This window comes from Convolutriloba macropyga, chromosome 7 (genome assembly GCF_964194025.1).
Source record: "Convolutriloba macropyga chromosome 7, txConMacr16.3, whole genome shotgun sequence".
In the NCBI taxonomy this organism is placed as follows: Eukaryota; Metazoa; Xenacoelomorpha; order Acoela; family Convolutidae; genus Convolutriloba; species Convolutriloba macropyga.
In genome coordinates, this window is record NC_134474.1 from 37,628,171 (window position 1) to 37,650,994 (window position 22,824).

Sequence of the window (22,824 nt, forward strand, 5' to 3'; positions counted from 1 at the left end):
GAAAGTTTTTAGCTTTCAGATCACACTTAACGTTTGTATTAATTATACTGATCCAGTTATTTTTTTGCAGTTTTCAAATTGTTCGCAATCAAAATTTGTAGCATTTGTTTTGGTCTAGTTGGACTTTTTTGAAAATTTTTAATTCATCAATTTTTTGTGACCGTTTCGTATTCGTAATCAGTAATGTGCTAAACTGGTGAACGCCGAGGGAATGGAGCATTGAATTGGCTGTGCGTTTCTGTGGGAGCTTTGCTAGTCTTCTAAATATACGGTTTACCGAATTTTATCGGCCTTCACTTCACCTATTGTAACCGTCTGTTTCTTTTCCGTTTGTGCCCCTCAGTACTTAATGAACCCCCCAGTTACAGAGTTCTTGTTATTACGTTAAGTCATTAAGTTAAAATATGGCATCTGCGCTTGGGGATGTTAATATGCACCCACTAAGCTGGAGGACAAAAACGCAAACTATCCCCTTTTTAGGCAAGACTTTTGCTTGACCGTTTTAATTTTTTAAGACTTCTACGCCCTTGACTTTTTGTGTGATCTATATTCCTCTCTCATTCTAGATTTCCAGAAGTCGAACGCAATTGGGGGCACTTTACTACCAAAAGTCAACAAAAATGAATCAAGATTGTCAATTTTGCGCTGTAAATCTTAAAAGTGGTATATAATAACCACTAATGACGTCATTTAAAGCACCTTAGTGATCTTTTCAGTCGCTACTCATCCAAGCTCCCTCTTTGGACAAGCACGCTGCAGTAGCTTAGAGCACCACTATTCGTTCGAAAGCAATTATTCGGAAGTTAGTCGGTTATGTTTTTGTCATAAATTGATTCGAGACATTCTAATGAGGTGCATTAATTGAGTTATAACTGGCAAGCATGTCCTATTGTTTATTGTATCAAAGGTAAGTAGTATTATGATACCGGAAGGCTTGAGTGCGTTGACAAAGTAATATTGTGATTGCGTCTAAGTAGTGCTTGTAAGATGCTCGAGTGATTTTTCTTGTTACATAAACTGAAAATGTTTGATGTACTCTGCTGTGGTAAAGGGAAAAGCGCAAGCCTCAATGGTAGATTTCGTAACAACGCACACCGGGACTCTATTCGCTCAACTGAGAGCAATACGAGTGTGAAGTCTAAAGTGATTGCAATGCAGAAGATCATTGATGAGATTGAGGAACCTTCAACCTCTGCTGCAATTCCAACTGTGCCAGATAGTCCTATTCAGAAAAAGGCACGGTATGTATTTGATTTTTATACCATCATTGTATTCATCTCGCATGTGTAAATTATGAAACTTAGTTACGTGTGAAGGGGAAATAAATCAAATTTGTGATTCTATTTATGAAAAGATTTACGATCAAATGGTTTTAATCTGGTTTAGTCAGATGTTTATCTCACCGCTCATTGCGTGAGACCGTGATGTGCGTTCTTGAATGAACGATTTATGAAGTCGAAATCAACATTTGTAACTATAAACTGACTTCCGCTCATAATTTAGCGATATGCTCTCGCTTATAATTTAGCGAAAGATATGCTCTCTACGAAATTAGAAAAAAACCGCCTGGTATAGTTACTCTGGAAGCCGTAATTGCTCAAAAATGAGCCTGATTCAATTATTAAACCTGCTGTTTAATTAATTGCTCTCAATATGTTGTGCTCAAGGCCCCCTTCGGCTTCTCGCTGTACAAGGACCTACCTTTTGATTGAATGAATTCTGTCAGGGAGTTTTGGCGATAGCTAAATTAAGCAATCAAATTTGAACGTGCTCATTGGAATATTATTTTAGCACTTGCAATAAGTGACTGGATTTTCAGCCTGTAGGTGTTAATTATGGCAATTCGCATCTGAGAATTGCACATAAATATATTCTGATCTTTCATTGAGTTTGCAACCTGAAACTGTGCGTATTTTAGTACCTTCCAATTGCAATATAATCCAGTGACAGAAGAAACTGGAATAGCGAACAGCTTCGAGAATACTACCACCAGTGAAAAATTCTCACCACTCATATCGATGCGACGTCGCCACCATTCCACCAATAGTACCCATGTGGATCCTATCTTGAGTATGGCAGATAGCAGTCGGACGGAGAGTTTCGTGAATGTCACCTGGGATCCAACAAGTCCTGAAGGTGTAACGGATGCTTCGGACCAAATGAGAAGTCAGAGACTAGTCATCGCCTTTTTTTTCGTCTACTGTATCAATATTACCTGCATATTTGTTACTTGTCTGTTTATTGGACGACGTTCCTTATTGTTCTCTATTCCGATATCTAAGTTAGGAGAGTTTCTGTTTTTGTGTAAAAGTGTGAGTCAAATTTGAGGTGGGCTTTTTCTTTTGTAAGGTTTTTTAAAGTTGATATTTGTTACGGAGGGGTAGGTCATTGATGTTGATTTTGAATTAATGATGAAATGCTAGAGTGTGTTTTCATAGTCAGCTTTTTAATTAAAAAAAACTCGAAGTAAATTAGGCTAGATGAAATCGAGAAATGTTTAAAGCATAAGAAGTGTTTTGAGGTTTTCCATACGTAGAATGGCTGCATGGAAGTCTTGTTTGATCCATAATTCAGTTAAAATATTTCTTTCGTAAAAGAGCGTCAAGCAGTCTCTGACTTCTATATTCTGAAGCGGAATCGAAAGAAACAGTAACGGGGCAGAATACCGAAATAGTCGTTAAAAGTAGTCCAAAAACTGCTCGAGCGAAACAACAACAGCCGCAAAAGCACTCAGCACCTGGTGATCCGAATTTGGCAGTTGGCAAGCATGTTTCCATTGCACCAAAGACTATCGACATGATGAATATCAAACAGACCAGCTTTATCATACGAAATCACACTCGGGGATCTCTAGCGTTTAAAATTCAAACGACACACCCGCAATTGGTGTTCATAAATCCAACTACAGATTATTTGCGCTTCTCTGATTCGTTCGTGGACATAAAAGTATCCACAAATTTAGATCCGAACGCAACGCCTCCGTCTACGATTAAAATCCTCGTTCAAACCTGTCCAGTTTTGAAACCGGCGGGTAAGGAAGAACTGTTTTCAAAAGAAACAGTTGAAATGTGGAACAACTCGCCCGACGTTGACAAACATATTGTGAAACTGATTCTGAAAAAGGTGGTTAAAAAGGCAGCAGAAGCAAAAGTTCGACCTCAGAGTAAAGACCTTGTTGATGTTCAGTTTGAACTCGAAACTATTTCTGCATCTTTGAATGAAGTTTCCAAGCAACACGAAAGATTGATACAAATTTCATCGGAAGCGTCGAAGAAAAACGCACGACTGGTCAGCTTAGCCGAAGAAAATGTCAATATTAATTCTCAAATATGTGAAATGCTGCGAATGCTAGGCATTGGGCTAGGATTCCTGATTGTACTGATTTTGTTGCGAATTGTTTGATTTGTTTGAACTTCTCGTCTTGATGATGTATTTGATTTTTTAAAATTTCAGTTGATGTGAAAATAATTTGTAAGCTACCTGAACACGTAGTAAAACCTTTCTGGGCAATTAAAAAGCACTAAATATTCTACTTAACAACGTGGAAATTCCAAACTGTTGTTGAATATCTTGTTGCTCACAGCAAGATTTAATTAAGTTTTGTTATTATATACAGCAAGACTAATCCCAAAAGCATGCCAAATTATTGCAAATGAATTTCATTTATTTGCTCCCTTTTCTTTACAGCACGCCTTTGTGTTTTTAAATAACAAGTTCAGTCTTCGTTGTCCGCACTGATATTGATTAATTAAACTGCGATTGCACGAAGTGGGGCGTCACTAGGTGTCACCATTGTGAATGCGACTGTTTCTGTTAGTCCTCGGGTTGTTTACATTCGTACACTTCACTTGCTAAACCGCCCGGTCTTGACCTCTTTTGGCAGATTTTGCAGTTGAAATCCTTTGCAGAGAGAGACAAAACTGGTATCATTAAAAAGCTCTTCAAAAACTGAAGCCATTGTTGAAAAGTCATTTTATTTTTTGGCAGCCCTGACTTGACCTCTCTTCTGTGCAGATTTGACCATTTTAGAGTCTTGTTTTTCCAACTCTTCAATAAAATGGGGGTTGGGAACTTTATACCAGCCTTATTTTTTGATAATTAATTTTGGCCAGTGGATATTTTTTGCAGAGAGGTATAAAATTGGTATCAATAAATAGCCCTTCAAAAACTGAATTTATAGTTGATAAGCAGATTTTTGATTTTTCTTGAAAAAGTGAGATTTAGAATAAACATTAATTAATTCGACTTTCAAAAAATTTCGATTCGAAAAAATTTTAACATAAAGATTTTGTTTCAAATTTTATTAGAATTTTGTTGAGCATAGATGTAAGCTAAGCGTAGCTATATTGTGGTGATCTTGGTTCTTGTTTCGACGCCTGACGCTCTTTTTTTTTCGTTTTACGTTTTTTCTCGCCTCGAGCTTGAAAAGAGCATTATTGAGCTTTTCATGCCGCTATGTCACTGCTCTTTTGCCTTTTTTTATGTGCGTGACGCCATTTCTTAATTGGCGTGAGACTAATCCTGAAAAAAGGGTTAAAAAAGTGGCAGAAGGAAAAGTTTTACCTCAGAGTAAAGGCCTTGTCGATGTTAGTTTGAACTCAAAACTATTTCATCATATTTAAATGAAGTTTCCAAGCAACACGAAAGATTGATACAAATTTCATCGGAAGCGTCAAAAGAAAACGCAGGACTCGGCTTCCCAGCTTAGATGGGTACTGAACAAGCCAACCGCTCGTCAGTCGTTCAGAGATTTAACATTTGATTAACACTGCTACATAATTTTGTATGTGGTTTTCATGTGAAAAATTTGTAAAAGACATAGAGAAGCGCTTATTTTACAAACCGTCAACTTCATTTGATTTTGATTCGGCTTTGTTTTAATCAAACTTGGAACCTAATCTGGCCAAATTTTGCGCATTTGAGAACTAAAGCTAGAGAAGTCCAGTATGTATCAGGTTTTTTAAGGCAGCTTTGTGTTGATGAAAGTATTATTTTTTCAGCTCTGCACTGAGCTAGAAAGAAAATGAAAAGTCAGGATTTTGTTTGACAATAGAATTTTTCTGCAATTGACATCAAAATTTACATAGGACAAAAAATCCATTTTCAACGTTACATTTCCGTTTTGTTTTCAGAACCTTCAAAAATCTTCATAATGATTAAAGTCCTGAAATCTTCATAATGATTAGTTTTTTTAGAATTAAAAAAAGTCCTTTCGACTTCTTGTATAGGAACACTTTTGTTTAAAAAACTTTCATTTCCTCATGAATATATGCAATTTTTAATGATTGTACAGTGATGATTTGTTAACAATCACTTGTTATAGGAGGAAAACTGTATTGAGATACACTTCTGAGCTACAGATTTTATTAATAGCCGCCTCATCTTCTCAGCCGGCTATTATAGCGCTCCTATTTTTTTTTACAATTCAAAGAATTTGAATTGTATTGGGGCGCTGTCTTTTTTTTTAAGATCTGTTCACACATTTTCATGATTTTTGAAGTCAAATTGGAGTGGTGATTTTGGTCACGCCGAAACAGGAAGTGGAGCGAAAAAGCGAGTGGTTTCGCGGCGTAAATTTTTTCGATCTAATTTTAAAGTAGAGTGAGAAAACGGCGTTTGAACAAAAATTCGCTTTCTCGCTAGTGGTTTTTTGTTCACATGCGGCAATTTCACTTTGGTTTTTACCATTATTTTCGATTTTTTCGAGCGGATTTTCTAAATGGTTTTTCCAATCCATTCATAGTTCATTCCAGGTCTAGTTTTTTGTTTAGTCAATGAAAATTCTTTGAATTGTACGTCAGGACTTGTCCTGCTATGTTTTTTTACTTCGTCGAATAAAAAAATTTTTCGCTTTACCTCATTTTGCCGCTTTTTCAACATTTTGCGTGATATCTTTTTGACTTCTCTAGACTAGTTTCTCTCTTCTCTCATTCTGCTAAAAGTGATTTTGAACATCAGTTGCTCAGCAAAGCAATTCAAATTAAACAGAGTCAGTATTAAAAATTGAAGTCAGAAGTAGAAATGGGATAAACCCATAAAGCCCAATTTTAGATGCCCGCTATTTGAACGTCGTTCTTATAAGTCTTAGTTACCATCTCTAATGCTTATTGGTGTTGATAGTAGCCCCTGTAGCCTCTCTCTAAGAAACAGAAGTACGTTATCTTCAACTACGAAATGCCATCAAAATAAATAGGACTTAAAAAATGTTTTTGTACAAAAATTTTTTTTTTCAATATCTTCTATTCTTTCAATCCCAATCATGCTTATTGGAATCAACGGCGGCTATTTTCCGGCAATCTGCCGGGTATGTTTTTTCTTATTTTTAATTAGTTGCTTGACGAGTGAGGGGTTTGAGCATTGTGCGAAGGCACAGTACCGATCCGCCTTTTTAATTTATTATTACTACTTTTTATTACAGTAGATTGCTGAACCTGCTTTAATTTAAGTCTAGCAGGATTTTAGTGCATAACTGTGTACTTCATAGTGGATAATTTTAATGTATCTTTTAAATGCTACAAGTTTGAGTATTAGGAGCACGGCTTTAATGAGGAAAGAATGTAAAATTGTGTGTTCGGTGTCTCTTCAATTCTTTTATCACTCGTGAAAATGACAAACTACGAAACAGTTGTTACAATTGCATGTTTTATCAATAGTTGTGTTCTTTATTTTCTAGCTCAGCTGCTTTCTCAAACAACTATTGTAATCATCTTTTTCATTCAAACTTTTTTGCTTGAGATTTTTTGTGTTGCCCTTGACTTCTTGAGTTCTGAACGACGTAAATTGCACTTTCACAATCGTCTTCACGGTTGTTAAATTAGGCTGATTGTTGGCACTGTAGTCAAATGAAAAGAGGCAAAGTTGGTTTCAAGTTTTTTATTTAAATCCTGACCGGTTAGTAATGAGCTCTAATTTGCAGCCCGTGATTCTCATTGTTTTTCTCGTGTTCAAGCACGCTAAATTCAATGTACCGTTTAAGCAGGCTGCAGTAGAATTGCTGCTGGTCTGTCGTTCGAGACCAATGCATCGGACGTTGTCGGTTGTTTAAAGAAATTGAAAATATAAAGCTGTCTAATATTTTCCTGAGCCTACTTTTGAAGCTGTGATGGCATTGAGCGGTACTTTAAGTTGTTGTGGAACTTACGCTTTGCGCTTTCTAAAGTTTTGCTCCAAAATTGTTGTCTTTTAAATGAAGAACAATCCTGCAAAATATCGCTCTTAATTTTGGGATACTGAATGAAAATTAATGCTTGATGAGAATTGGTGATTAAACTCTGGCCAACAAAAATTCTGGGTATCATCGGTAAAAATAGTAATCAGAAACATTTTCTTCCATTTGCCATTTCCGATAAATATTTGAACTGTTCTGCTTGTGTTGCTTTGGGCAAAGTTTAAGAAACTGTAAATTCAACATGTCGCGGCAAGGCTCCAAATAATTAGGTATCTATTTGTGGAACAAGAAGCCACCGCATCATGATAACAGTGCTGCATTAATTCGCGATTTCTTTTTCTTTCATCTATATGAAAAGTGGACATTTTTAGTTGTTGCGGAAGTTTAAAGAGGAATCATATCACTATTTAATACAGAATACTGAACGTGTAACTGCATTGTTAAGGAATTAACACTTGCTAAGAAATGTTTGAGATGCTCGGGCAATGATTTAAGCTGTCCTCAAAAATGAATTTGTTGCACCGCTCTTTCAGAATGTTTATCGGTCAATCATAAACTTAACTTTGCCAATAGTTTTCAATTTTACCAATAGGACCTGAAGCGGCAGAGACTTGTTGTGAGCTGCTGGCCCACACAGGAGTGGCATGACAACTATGTGGCCTGGAACCACACTGAGTTCCATGAAATCCCCCAGATGCAGTTGCCACCTGCTCTGGTCTGGAGGCCAGACATCGTCGTTATCAACACGTAAGTTGTAATATATTTAAGTCGAAATTGATGAAAGCGTAATAGAAGACGCTGCAACACTTTATTGTTTTCTTGGAACGTAGAAACAGTCGTTTTTCAATTATGATTCTAATCCCTACTCTGCTTGTTCATGGTAGCCTCGGGTATTTGAAGCTGCAGTGTTTTCATCACTTTTTGATAAACTAATGTGATCATATGAGGGTACTGAACGCTTTCCTTGGAATGATTAATGTGCAGTTTTCATCGATAATACTAAGAGCGGCGTTATCAGTGTCAGGTGATATTATTTTAGAAGAATTTTTCCATTCTAATAGCCGTGAACATTTAATGAGATGGCTATTTCTCTATGATTATATCCAATTTATATGACTTCAAGTTTTTCATAAAGATGAACTAATATATTTATTAATAGCCGTACAGTGATAGCTGGGAATAATATAGGCCTCCTGTTGATTTTGTACAAATTAAATAAATTTGATTGTATTGGTGCTCTGTCCTTTTTACGACTTGAAGAGGAATATCGGTATTCTATAGGTTTTTATTTTAGCTGAAGCAAGTTTTTTCATTACTCGAATTTTGACTTCCTTGTTTTCGAACATTGAGTTCGGTTTTCAAACTCCTGGCTGTATTAGTAATTTGGTGTTTAATATATAGTAATTAGGAATTTTTTTGTTATATTCAAGGTCGAAAGGTGATTTTGATGTTTTTTTAACCATAAGTCTCTCCTTCGAATTTAAACTAGACACCTCCGCATCTACGTACCTAATCCCTCGGCATTGGCCTAGCCCCCCTGCTACCAACCCCATCAAACTTGCCTATCAATCATCTACCCAACTCCGGCCTCCACGGCGTGGACCAGATAAACTTTCAAAATGGGATACACAGGTGAAGATCAGAGGGTATGGGTATTAACGTTCATTAGAGTCCCTATGCGATCTTTTGTAGTTTTTCAAGTGCATAGTGTCCTGAAGTTCGGGCAGCCTAAATTCAATGTGAAAGGTAACTTTTTGAAGTTTTGGAGTCCAAAATGAGCAATTTTTTCTTGTTCTTTGTTATGTGGGTCTTCATTTGACGTTGGTACCAGTCCATAATGGTGTTGCAAATTTTCTTTGTGTGTTTGAGGTATTTTTCACGAAAACATGATTCAATTTTGAGTTAAAATTTTTTTGTTGTTTTTTGAGTTTTCCGTCTATTGAAACTTTCTTATGGCTTGTAGTGGGGATTTTGGATAGATTTTGTTTGTTCAATTTGGTTTTGAGGTTATTTACGTCGAGTAATATACCATTTTTTAAATAATTTGTCCAAATTTTAATCTTTAAACTACAAGTTAGTTTTTTTGTTGGGTTATGCGATGAATGACCTGGTTTTGTAATCCTATGTGTCAAGGAAATCGACAAACTAGAAATGAGTTTTGCAATTCTTTTTCAAATTTCTTGAATTTTTTGTTTTTGTATGTGGTTCATGTTGTCAGATGCACCTCTTCTGGGCTAGAATTTGATCTCTTGAACTATCTTAACCTTGAAATCTTGGCATTACTTTTGTGCATTATTCTTCTAGATGTGAACGCCAAGAATGATCAGTAATTCTTTAGTTTTTTTTGCTGATTGAAATATCATTTGAATTTTTTGACTGCATCTGCTTGTCTCATATATCAATCACAAGATTTCTTTTAGGTTTCAAGTTTTTTTTTCGGTTTTGTGATACTTTTTCGTCTATTTGGCTGGCAATGCTCTGCTGCTCAGGTAAAGGGTTTTGTAGTTATTCATTCGATCTTATTTTTTTTGTTCCATCCTGATTTTTTTGAAAATCAGGTGACGTATTGATATTTTTAAATCTGCTTTTTATTCTTTCATTCATATAATTTCGACTGAATTGCATGCGTGACGTCATTTCTCCCCTCTTAGCGTGGAGTTTTTTCTTTTGGGTGATAAAACTTTTTTGGTCAAACGTGTCTTGCCTGACTTGAATGACTTTGCCCATTTTCAAAATGACTTTTTTATAGTTCAAGGAGATAAGGTCAACTGAGCTTATATCGCTCTAATTGAGGGCTTCTTTTGAGAGCAGTTAATGGAAGGAGCGGTAAGTTAGTTATGCAGGTTCTTAGTCAAAATATACGATATCAGCAATTAATAAAAAAATGAGAGTTTTCGTTTTAGACTTGCCAGCTTAGTTTATATGAAACTGGGCTGTTCTCAGAATTTCATTTAACGACTGAGCATTTTTATTTCGTGTTGACGGATTTTGTTACTTTGTTTTGTGCTGTGTTGTGCTTTCGAACAGTCTGATGTTCAACTTCGTTTGAGAGCAATTATAATAGTCCTGTGGTCTTTTATGCGATTTTTTGCTTGACCGATTTTTGGTCTGACCCTTTTATCCTCAAAAACGGGCTAAAAAGGTAACGTCCAGAGGGTAATTAGTTATATTAGAGTTTTTTGGCTTAGACGCTAAATATGTGAATCACTGCGACTGGTTCGGAGAGATAAATTCATGGCTGAAGGGTGGTTCTTCCTTCATTTGAGGATGGTGAAGCCCCTCATTTCACCCCCTATCCCCACCCTCTGCACATCGTTCCACCCGGCCCCGCTGTGCTCCAACGCCCCTCCTCGGCGCTCACCCCACACCCCTTCAACCAGGAACAAATTCTCAGTGAAGAGCATCTAGCATTGAGCATGTTTATCCCGTTTCTTTTTTAATTGCTCTCAAACGAAGTTTGTAGCAATTCCATTAGTCCTGTCAGTCTTTTTTATGCGATTTTTCGCTTGACCGATATTTTGTCTGACCCATTCGACTTTTCGTCCGAAAAAATGGGATGAATAGGTAGCGCCCGGGGGGTAGTGAGCGCTCTTATAGCCTTTCAGCTCAAACTGTTTTGGACTCTTATACTTATGGTGTGAAGGCCGGTTTTTAGAGGTTGGAGACACCCCCACTGTTGACCCCCCAGCTATTGGCCCACCCCGTCCCACCGCACTATTGCCCCCACCCCAATTTTGCCCCACCCACCCCCATCAGCCCCTGGTGCACCCCCCCCCCCCCCCCCCCCCCCCTGGTTAGCTACTGACGAATAACGCTTGCTAAAAACGCTAATTTATACTAATTTTCAATTTTTTTCAAGTTTTGTAAAATTTGTTGTCGTTTTTTAGTTTTATCAGCCCTAGGTGTCGAGGAACTTCCTCTAGGGTTTAGGAGTAGGTTACTGTATATTTTCTAGTGGTAGTGGAATGGTTTCAACATTTTAACTAATTTTAGCATTTTTTGTCATGAAATTTTCAATTTTTTTATCATTAATTAAGTGTTTCGAGCACCAGGAGCTAGGAAACCTCCTCCAGGGTTTGATAATAGGTCACTGAAAAACCATGGAATAGTTTGCAACTTTTTAAAATCACAAATTTTAGCAATTTTTTAAAACTTGCTTTTTAAGTTTTATAAAAATGCAATTTTTTCATGATTTTAATATCACGAATGTGTTTTTCATGATGTTTTTCATGATTTTATTATCACGAATTCAAGGGACTTTCTCCAATGTTTGATAATAAGCTGCTGCATAGTTTCTAGAGTTAATGGATTGGTTAAAAATGTTTTAAGGACACCATCTTAAGCAATTTTTTGATAAATTTAATTTTTTCATATTTTCGGAAAATTATCATGTTCCAAGTTTGTGGATCTTTGAGCCAGTGAAACTATTCAAAGCTTGAAATAAGGATACTGTATAGTCTCTTGAGAGAATGAAATGGTTTTGAAGATTTTAATATCTTGAATTTTTGCAAGATTTTGTTACAATTTGTGATTGTTTTCAAAATTTTTGAATATTTTTGTCCTTTTCTGAGTTGAACGATCATTACTCGCCAACGAAACTTTTTTGTTACAATTTGTGATTGTTTTCAAAATTTTTGAATATTTTTGTCCTTTTCTGAGTTGAACGATCATTACTGGCCAACGAAACTTTTCAAGTCTTGCAGATCGGTTACTTGACAGAACTCCAGAGACAAAAATGGTTGAACATTTTTTTTCACTGCGGAATCTGGAAACTTTTCTATAAATTTTGCAATATTTTGCAAATTTTTAGAATATCAGTTTCGTTATTTATATACTAACATGGCTAGAAAACTAAAATTTGCGGAGTCGAATCAATCTAAACAATAGTACTAAAGCAGCTGAGGAAAAATTTAAGTAAGTTTTGTTTGACGAATTATAAACGTGACAGGTCAAGTCCTCAGATGCATATTGAAGACAATTAAGTCTTGACTAATTAATACATAATTGGCATTTGATTGCTAAAAAAAGCATATCAGTGCATGATCTAAAATGAACGAAACAATAAATTAACCTGTTTTTATTCTTCCTTTAGAAAAGATAGTGACCGTCATTGGTTTACCCGATAACGATATTTAAAAAATGCCGTTGTATAGGTCTTTATAAATAGTATTCAGATTGGAACGAAATACATGAACTTATTTTGAAACAATTAAAATGACAAAAGTAGTATTTCAAATTGGTTACATTACAAGTTACCCAATGCTATTATACCCAAAGCCAAAATACCCAATGCCATTCCAATGCCAAAATACCCAATGCATTTATACCCAATTCACATTGTTGTTTTCGTTCCATAATTCCAGCACTAATTAGTAGAAAATAGCTAATTAGTGCTCGGATTATGGAACGAAAATAACAATGTGAATTGGGTATAATGGCATTGGGTATATTGGCATTGGGTAAATTGTCGTGACACCTTCAAATTATACCTTTGAGAGTTAGTAGCGCAAAAGACATTAATCTACCATCATTGCAAAACTCCTAACCACGTCCATCTTTTTATTGTTCGAAAACCTTAGGATAATGAGACGTGTCATTGGTTGCTGAGACTAATTGGGAAGACAATAGAACAATAAATTCTGGCAAAACTCAAAAATCGCTAATTTTTAACTGAAACTCCTAAATTTTAAGTGAAACTCCCAGAAACATTAAGTATGTGTAACAATCTGTGTTACAAAACAACAAAAGGCGCAGGAAATACTCAAGAATTCACAACTTACTGAACAATTTATCAAAACAATTAGTATCAGTAATATTAAATCGGTAGGTATCAGCTGAGACACCTAAATAGTTTCATTCTTAGCTTCTAATAAGCCAAGTAAGACATATTAATAAGTGAAACTCAACTGAAACTCTTCAATTCACTGGCTTATTTTTCTTTTAAAGCCGGTAAAACCTGTCATTATTTTTATGCAAAACTGAAAAGTTCAATTATACTTTTGGAATTAAAGTGGTAAAGTTAAATACATTGTTCATCCATTTCTTCCGCTGCATTTTAGGAATACACTAAAACTTGTTGCTGCAAATCGTTTTCTATTGGAAACAGATTAATCGAAAAGTACATGTGAATTAATTTTTTGATTGAGTTAAAAATGCTTAAACGAAAGTGCCCCCCCCCCCGATCTGTTGCAGATATATCGAATCCGTCCTCAATTTTGGAAGGAATTAGAACCTCATATAACAAAGAAAATTGCCTTATTAACACTGTCTGCTAGAAAATAATTTTTGAACAAAAAGGTAAGAGAAAACCTGTTTAAAATCTTTTACACTTGAATCATCGTGTTTTGCTTTAGTCTGCCATTCTAGAGCTTTTTTTTTTGAGTTTGCTAGTTGTTGAAGTAACCTCCATTGGAAATTTCACGAGATCCTTTGTTTATAGTTTTGTAAAGGTTATTTAATCAGGCGTAGACGAGGTGTGAAAAGGTCGGAAATGTGAAAAAAATTGAAGGTTTTAGCCGCAAATTTTCCTCCGGAAATAAAAATTATTAAAAAAATATGAAGAATTAAATCCGTTCTTAAAGATCTTGCTAATGGTACCTTTTTTGTATGTCTCCGGAAAAGAAATCGTTTGGACAAATTTGAGTAAGACAAAGTTCCTAGCCCTTAAATAAATTCCCTCACCTTCCCTGCCATTTCAGAGCTATTAATTCAAATTTTGTGTTACGTATTATTACAAATAACTGAAGCTCTTATTAAGTAGCTTTGACAACACACATCGAAAATTAATTTTAAAGCATTTTTGTCCTAGTTTTGACATTTTTGTCTCTTAACTCGATTTATGTTAGTTACGTTCCTGACAATTACTTCTAAGTCCTGTTTTCTAAATCCTGTTCTTACATAGAAAATGGTGAGAGATTTAGAATTTAACCTTCCCTGATTAAAAAAGCATTCCGTCGTATCTAGTTGACATTTACGAGACCAGTAAAGTTCTCGGATAACACGCTTTTTTATCTAAAAATAATTCTTTATTTCAAAAGCATGAAAGAATGTTTTGAGAATCAGTGCTATTTTTCGTTCAGTCTTTAAATTCGGCTTGGCCTGTTCGAATATAAATATGTTATTCGACGTTGTTTTTAAATAATGCTGGTTAATTGAGATGTTCGCTAGGAATAGAATTAGGGGTAGCAGGTATCGATTATCGTCATGCGCCTCCCTTACGAAAAGTTTTAGGCTATTTGAATAAAAAGTAGGTGTTCATGTGTGATTTATTGTTGTGTCCCCTTTTGCAGTTTCTCCCATGGGGACTGTTAAATCGTTTGCAACTTCATGGAATTGATCTCTGGAAATAATATTAATGTTAAACTTGGCTGATCAAAGACATCAGGTTGGTAATAAAGTTTCTTTCTCAGCACAAAGTGGTGACTGAAAACCAAAACAAAGCTTTATTTTATATTTCTTCTGTCCATAGCCTCACACACTTTCATAATCACATTCTTGATGATATCCATTTACAATCAACTAATTTTCGCGTTTATTCACTTTTTGGTATGAAAAGCTGACAGGATTTCCTGTCTTCATGAACAAAAACCTGTTTATAACGGGGTTAGAATCTTCATGATTAGGTGTTAAAATTCATATTATCCTTTTTGGAGACAGAAGTGAGTCTGATATTTGAGTTCCTTCTCTGACAGGCGACAAGTTTTGAAAAGGGAAGATCCTGCCCTAACTTTTATGTCGAAACTTGTTAGTTTGTTTAATAAACAGAGACGTAAAGCGCTCCAATTTCGCCCAAATTTTGGGTGATATTAACTCGGGTGTAAATGTGGCTCTAGTGACTGTTTTGAAAATGTGTTAATGATTTGTATCGGATCTATAGTTTAACTGGGATAGATTGCAGCTCCTTTGGGATCTGTTGCGCCCTGTTGTCCTCGAACATCAAACATTCCCCTTTCAAACTTAATAAAGTGTAATGAGCTGATTAAGCTCCGTTTTGCTTTAATAAAAGCACTTTTATTGGAAACTAATGCTGATTTGAAAGGACGGTTACAGCTAGCACGTTGTGTTGAACTTGTATAAGATAGCAAGGACAATGATCGATTTAGAGCTCAAATTGTCTTCTAAATGCTTGTGATAATCAGGGTTTTGCAATATGGGACTGGTGAAAGTCAAGAACATTTTACCACGAGCGTTGTGGGTAAATTTTCTACTCAGTTTAGGAAATTTGATTGTTTTCATATTACAAATAGTTCCGAGGACTGGTAAAGTTAGACAGTTTGATTTTAACTAAGTACTTAATCCCATTATGAGGTCAAACTGATATGATTGTGCTGGTCTGACTAAAAATAACCATGCTCTATTTACGTCCCTTGCTAATTATTTCGTCTTTTTTGTCGTAAGTATATCTAAATGTCTATTCATTGAGGCTTCAAATTGGCAATTATATCGGAACAGGTTGCCCTTTTAAGCATGTTGATTGATGCAAAGCGGTGAACAACGCAATAAACGAGTTGAATTTCTTTTTACTGTGCTCATATGTGTATGCTGAACTGCTCAGCTTTTTTAACATCCTGTTAAAGTTGGAGAAAACAATTGAAATACTAACATTTTCCGGATCTTTTCTGCTAGCGCCCCCCCGCTTAGTTAGGCACCCCCCATTTATAAATGTGTAAACATATTGTTAAAGCTAAGTAATCTTATACGTGAACATATATGAGCAATATGCATTTACTAAAAGCTAGCACAGCTATGGTTTGAAAGTATTACGTATTCAACCAAAATTTGTTGCATATAACGTAAACATCAATAAAAATTTCTTTATTAGATCATTTTTGGTGTTATCGGCTACTATAGAGCTTGAATTTTTAAAACTTTTTAAAGAAAACTATTCTAAAAGTGCCTTCAATCTACCTAGACACTATTGTTTCAATGAAATTCAAATATCGCTCTTACAATTCGCGAAAACTTAGATTTTGGGGGGTGCAAAATTTATCGGCTATATAAGGCTGGGGGGGGGGGGGCGCTAGCAGAAAAGATCCCATTTTCCTTCACTACTGGCTTACTTAATCAGTTACTTTAATTGTAGTCAAGTGAAAATTAAACTAGAAAAAACGCGTCAGTTTTTTCATGGTAACATCCAAGTTAAGATTAAGGCAAGCAATAATTAACGTTCCGCTGGTAGGCTTCCTTAATGTGAACAGTTTTGCAATTATCTAATGGTAGACAAAAAGGTACGTGGTTTATTTGAAAAGATGGAGAAACGATTGTTTCGACGCTTCTGTGTGAGCAAACTATTGAATTTTTCTGTGAAAATCGAGACAAAAGGTCGGCCTTGGCTGTCTGTTTGATGCTTTTTAAAGTAATTGTCTCGGTTAGCTACTCTTATTTCTTAATGCACTTGTAAAAAAAAAAAGAAAACATTGAATTCCAAAATGTTACACACCTAAAAGTGTCAACAAAATGGCAATGTACAAGTTCTAAAATACATAAAACAATAAGAAAATATTTTATTTACAACGTTTGGAATACTAAAAACATAAAAATAAATATATTAGATAATAAGGAAATTAAAAACAATGAAAGCTTAAAAAAGGTCCCGCAACAGATCTCTGTATTCCAACGCCTTTGGGTCCTTCAGATATTCCTTGAAATAGAATTCTTTCAAAAAACCTTTGATGTTCTTAACATTATCGAGTTTTTGTCTTTGTTCATATGGAACTTCATTGTACAATTTCATGGCTTGCAGCATCAATGATTTATCGAGGAATTCCGAATTACTTTTCACAGCAGGATAAATTTTTCCCGTTCTCGCATTCTGGTTACAATTAGAAGTTTGCAACAAATTGTTGTTACTAAAAGCTGGCAATTGTTTCCTAATATATTTCAAGAAAAAAACCATACATCGATATTTGAGAAGGAATTCAACAGGCATGATTCTGTTTTTTATTTTTAAATCAGTCGAGCGATCATACTTTTTTCTTTTGAAACACACTTTTATTCCCCAATTAAGTTGTTTTTCTAATGTTATCATGAGATTTTTTCTGATACCAACGAGCATAAGAGATGAGTATTGAATGTGACTTAAAACAAGAGCGTTCAATAGTGTTACTCTAGTTTTTATAGGAAAACAGTTCCTTATATCTTTCAAGATTTTGATGCTGCACGCCATTCTGGAGAGTATTCTTTTGATCTCTTCTTTAAAATTTAATTTGTTGTCTAATATTATTCCTAGATATTTTACCGACGAAGTTTCTTCTATGTTCACATTGTTAACATTTAGATAAGACGGAGTTCGTGCTTTTTTTGATGGAGCAAACACGATATATTCTGTCTTCTTATTGTTCATCATTAATTGATGTGATTGGAAGTAATAACATAGTTTTTCAATATTTTTTTCCAAATAACTTCTGGCTATATTTTCATTAGTATCAGAAGAATAGAGGAAAGTGTCATCGGCGTACTGGATTACTTGACAATTGTTATTATCAATAGCTCTATGAAGATCATTCACATAAATGTTGAACAATATTGGTCCTAATACTGTCCCTTGCGGCACTCCTCTGTTAAGTAAAATCCAGTCGGACTCATTTCCCGAGAAAACTACTTTTTGAGTTCTGTCTTTCAAATATGATCTAATCAATTGTGTAGAAGTTCCGTCGAATCCTAAACATTTCAATTTTTCTATTAGTATTTCGTGTGAGATTGAGTCAAATGCTTTTGAGAGATCGAGGAATGCTCCACAAACAGTATTCTTTTTATCCATTTCGGTTCGTACATATTAGCTTGTATTTACAGTCCGGAAAGTAGATTGTTTTGTGGCAACAATTGACAAAAACAACGCTGTTAAACTTGAACTTATTGATGAATAATTGAAATGAGCCTTTAATACAGCTTCATTCAACCTATTAAAAGTGTTCTTCTCGTGTGATTTTTTCACGAATGAGTTCTGTTTTTGGTGATATAAATGGCTCACAGTCATAATTTTAGACATTTGGTAACTGGCAGCAATTGACTGCAAAATGTCAAACTGAAAGCCGGAATTTTTTTCAATCCAGATTACCTCTGTCAATAACTCATCCGTTTAAAGCATCAGATGTAGCTTAGCAATCCATAACACTAAAGCTTACTACTATAGTCTGTCCTATTAAGTGGCAATTATCCAACGTTCGAAAAAGGCCAAAAGCATGCAATTGAGCATTGATGTGGCCATTTTAATGCCAACGTTTTCCCTTGATCTCCATTGCATCTTTTTTTTTGTCTACATATTTTAAATTTGAACTTTGACCTTTGAACTCTGTACAGTGTCGAAACGTTCGACTATTAAACTTTATGGAACACACGCTATATGAGGTGTCTGTTGAATCGATACACGTGAGTTTGGTTGTTCGGCTGAGGAGACTCCATTTTTACGACGTTTTTTTGCAAATGAGCGAGAAACGTGCATTTAATTTTTACTTTTACCATTTTCAAAAAGTAAATTTGCATGATTTTAATGTTTACGCACGCCCCCCATCACGATGGGGCAAAAATAACAGGAAAAATGAACAACAGAGTAATTATCAAATAAGGAAATCATTGCTTTGATGTAAAAGGGTTAGAGCTATTATGGAATACCATGAGAAGCTGTCGAAAATGGCTTAAAAGTTTGTAAAGAATTTTCTATTGAAGACAAATGGGACCACTGACTACTTTGTTTTCAAATGCTTTTTAAAGTGTCACTTTCAAGTGTTTTATCAATTGGTGTTCGCCTTAAATCTACAAAATCTTAGTTGAATGTTCTTGCCTAATGTCTACAAAAATTACTTTCAATTAATCCAGTTTTATCCCACGTAATATCGCATCCCATTTAATTACAATCCAAGAATTGGATTGTATTGGGGCTCTGTCTTTTTTGTAAGATGTTCTCGCATGATTTTTATGACTTTGATATTTGAAAACGGAATAAACAAGTAAGGCCCAGCGGGCATTAAGTTTCAAGGTTAAAAGTTTATTTAGTTAGAGTTATTAAGCCCAAAATGGTGCAATTTTTCATGTTTTTCTGGTCATTTTTCAAGGTTTTTGTTTGATTGGCCGTGAATTGACGTTTGTCAAAGTTGATAAAGGTCTTTTGCAAGATATAATTATTTGCTATGATGGCCATTTCATGAGCTATATATTTTCATAATGCAAACAAGCACGAAAAATGATTCTAATTTTTGCAATTTTTTCGTACTTATTATTGTCAATTTTCGAGTTTCTGCAGCCTTAAGTTCCTTGAAACTTCCTCTAAGGTTAGACTTTAGGTTATTGCATAGTTTTTTGGGGTAATGGAATAGTTGTTAAGGTTTTAATATCACGAATTTTAGCATTTTTTTAAAAAGAAAACTTGCTATTTTTTTTTTTCAAATTCTTGACTTTTGTCTTTTTAAGCAATTCTCTCCCCAGAGGCCGTAAAACCTCCTCTAGGGTTTACTACTATGTTATGGCATAGTTGTTGGGGATAATAGAATTGTTTTCAATATTTCAACGACACGAATTTTTGCGATTTTTAAAATTTTTTTCAAATTTTCAAATTCGAAAAGTGTCATTATATTCCAAGTTTATCGGTCTATACTGGCGTAGTTTTTTATAGCTTGAATTTGGGTTACTTGATAGGTTCTGGAGGCAATTAAATGTTTCTGAAGAAATTGTTGTTAAAAATTCTAGCAACATTTCATGAAAGTTTGCAATTGTGTTCATTTTTTTTGAACTTTTTCGTCAATTTCTAGGTATATCAATCTTTACGGGCCAATGAAACTTTTTACGTCTTGCAGATGGTCTTCTGGACAGATTCCAGAGACAAAAAGTTTTTTTTGAACATTAAAGTTTTGCGAAAATAAGGAACTTTCTTCAAATTTTGCACTTTTAAATTTTTAAGAATTTGTCATTTTCCGATTTTCCTTTACTCTCCAATAAACCTTTTTCAAGGCTTGTGTTTAGGTTGATAGTAATCTTTAATTGGATAACTTTTGGCCTTCATGGCAAAAGTTTCGAGAGTTTTAGCAATCTTTTATTTCGTTCTGTTTGTTTGAGTATTTTTTTTCTTAACTTTTGAAATTGTTTGTCTTTTTGGCTTGCATTGTTTAATTTTTTTGCTGGTAAGTTGCAGTAGTTTAAAGTTTATAATTCAATTCCCTGGATTGTATTTCAGGATTTGTCTTGCTATGTTTTGAATGAATAAATTTTGGCCTTCAGGGCAAAAGTGTCAAGAGTTTTAGCAATGTTTGTTTTTGTTTTGTTTGTTTGATTATTTTATTTTCTGAACTCTTGAGATTGTTTATCTTTTTGGCTGGCGTTGTTTAATTGTTCTGCTGGTAAGTTACAGTAGTTCTAAATTTTTAATGCAATTCCCTGGATTTTATTTCAGGACTTGTCCTGATATGTTTTTTGCGTTCTCTTCATCTCGCCTGACTGTTGATCATAGCAGCTGACGTTAGGCGTGGACAGCTTACAAAATTTCAATAGAAAATGTCAGAAATTTGGTCTCATGTTTTACTTCAAAATTTTTCTAGTTGCCTATATAGTATCTAATGAAATCATTTGAAAGCCCTTATTAAACCTGATGCTCCGATACTGCTCCCTGGGCAGGTTACAATACAATCAGTCCCTCGTCAACAGTTAATGAGCAATTCCTCCGTCTTGAGGAACGAGATTAGATGGTTAAGGCACAGTGTATTAATTTGCTGTACAGTGCTCTTAGAGCTTCCGTAATCTCGGAGTGCGCTCTGAAACTTGAGGGGACATAAATTTATGGTGCGGAGGCAACTTTTTGAAGGTTTCAGGTATGGACGCTTCATCCCCCGCACACTCTTATTGATTCTAGTTTAGCTTCTGTCAAAGCCAAGCTGCTGGTAGACGATTGAGTTTATTCGTGCGACCTCATTCGGCTATGTTCTGGTCATTTTGATCTTTTTGAAGTTGTTACAATATTCATATTTCATGTTTTTGCAGGTGCGTTTTTGCTCCCCTTTGATATGCTTTGTAGAATAATTACAGTGAGAAAGAAACAGGAATTTTGCTGATGCATGTTCCATAGTCTCAAAATGACCGAATGAGTTCAGCGCGTCCTGAAGTTGTCCTGTGTTCTGACTTCTAAGTCTTCGCGTCACTTCCTTTTTTGTGGAGTCTTCTTCATGCCGAGCTGTAGTATTAGCGCGAGTGATATGTCTCCAGAAGTTCATTCTACATTTGGATTAAACTATGATTAACCAAAATACTAAAAATGGAGACAGCTGGAGTTTTATCTCTTAGACTGCTACTTTCTATTTTTAAATTATCGAGAAGTTTTCTTTCCGCTCTTTTTAAGAGGAGTCATATAGAAGTGGCAGCGGTTCATCTTTTATCAAAATGATGCTTCATAAACCCGTCTGAGGATTTTGCAACAAGTCGAACTGAATAGCCCCATTTAGTGGCCTTTTGAACTCAAATGGCTATCTGAAAACTCCAGATATAGAGATCTACTTGATAGTCTCGCTTTTCATTGAGCGATCGAAATTATGGTTTCCCCTATTTTTACTCTCAAAACTACTTCAGTTTCAGTTTTGCCGCCAATAAAGTTATACAAAGAAACGAGGAGCTAATTTTGCCAGCTAGTTTTGTTTTGCTGAAATGGACGTAACCGTGTAGCGTATGTTTCAGGATAGATGGTCAGTTTGAAGTTGGGTTCTACGCCAACGTGATCACCTCCTCCAATGGGGAGATGCTGTGGGTACCTCCAGCCTTCTACAGTGTCTACTGTTCAATGGGTAAGTTACTCTTCGTTATATGAGAACCCAGGCTGGCTTCAGGAGATAATCAACTCGTCGAATACGTGTTCTTCGGCGTAGATGGAATATTTAATACGTGTTATTTAAAGTCTTTAATGCTGTGGCCGACTCTTCAAAGGTCGTCGGAGCTTCATTGACGTAAGATAACATTACATAGGAAGATCTTGCTATTGGTACGGCATTGATATATGCTTAAATATAATCTGTCCCATAAAGTTGAAATAATCGAACGTACGGAAAAGGCCAAAACAGGCAATTGACAATCATGTGATCATTTGAATGCCAATATTTTTCTTGTAGCTCCATTTAATCCGCTTAATTCTAACTTTCTTAAATTTGAACTGTGGTCTTTGAACTCTGCTTTGATATTTGTCACTTATTTATGAAACGTTTGCATCTTTCAATTTTATGGGACACTCTATTTCGTTGTGCTGTTTCAAGTGCTTTTAGAGTCATTGTTGAATTTTCCGGTTGGCAGATTACTATTGTGATGTCACTTTATTTTCATTATTTCCAGTTTACTTCACCTTAACATTTAGCAATTTTTCTCAATGATCTTTTAAAGTTTCCTCAACAGATGAAGTTTTTGCTGTCATTAGCTCTCCCATTGCTCGTTTTAGGTTGAATGGAACACTTAATGTTTGGTATTTGATTTGAACAAATGTCGGAATTTACTGCTAAATTTTGGTTTATAAGATTTTACCGATATTTTGTTTTTAATTTGTTCCTGTTTTCTTAGCAATCAATGGAATTCTGATAAATCGATAACTGGGAGGGAACCAATTTGAGGATAATAAAATTAGACTTATGGTAATAAAATGAGAACATGTGAAAACACGTGTTATCATTCCATCGAACAAATAAATTTTACAGTAG

The 22,824-nt window shown here is 35.1% G+C and overlaps 1 protein-coding gene across 3 annotated transcripts in view; it reads left to right on the forward strand.

The window, feature by feature from the left end:
- Window positions 1-22,824, forward strand: part of LOC142342840 (acetylcholine receptor subunit beta-type unc-29-like) — a 72,817-nt gene that overhangs the window by 11,525 nt on the left and 38,468 nt on the right. Inside the window, exons 4-6 of one of the 3 annotated variants that reach the window (XM_075394443.1) lie at window positions 1,065-1,241; window positions 1,919-2,166; window positions 2,633-3,532. In XM_075394443.1, the coding sequence (XP_075250558.1) occupies window positions 1,065-1,241; window positions 1,919-2,166; window positions 2,633-3,402 (1,195 nt within the window). In that variant the 3' untranslated portion in view covers window positions 3,403-3,532. Of the gene's footprint in view, window positions 1-1,064; window positions 1,242-1,918; window positions 2,167-2,632; window positions 3,533-7,760; window positions 7,916-21,820; window positions 21,928-22,824 lie in introns of those variants that run through there. The other 2 variants (XM_075394444.1, XM_075394446.1) reach the window with 2 other exon arrangements.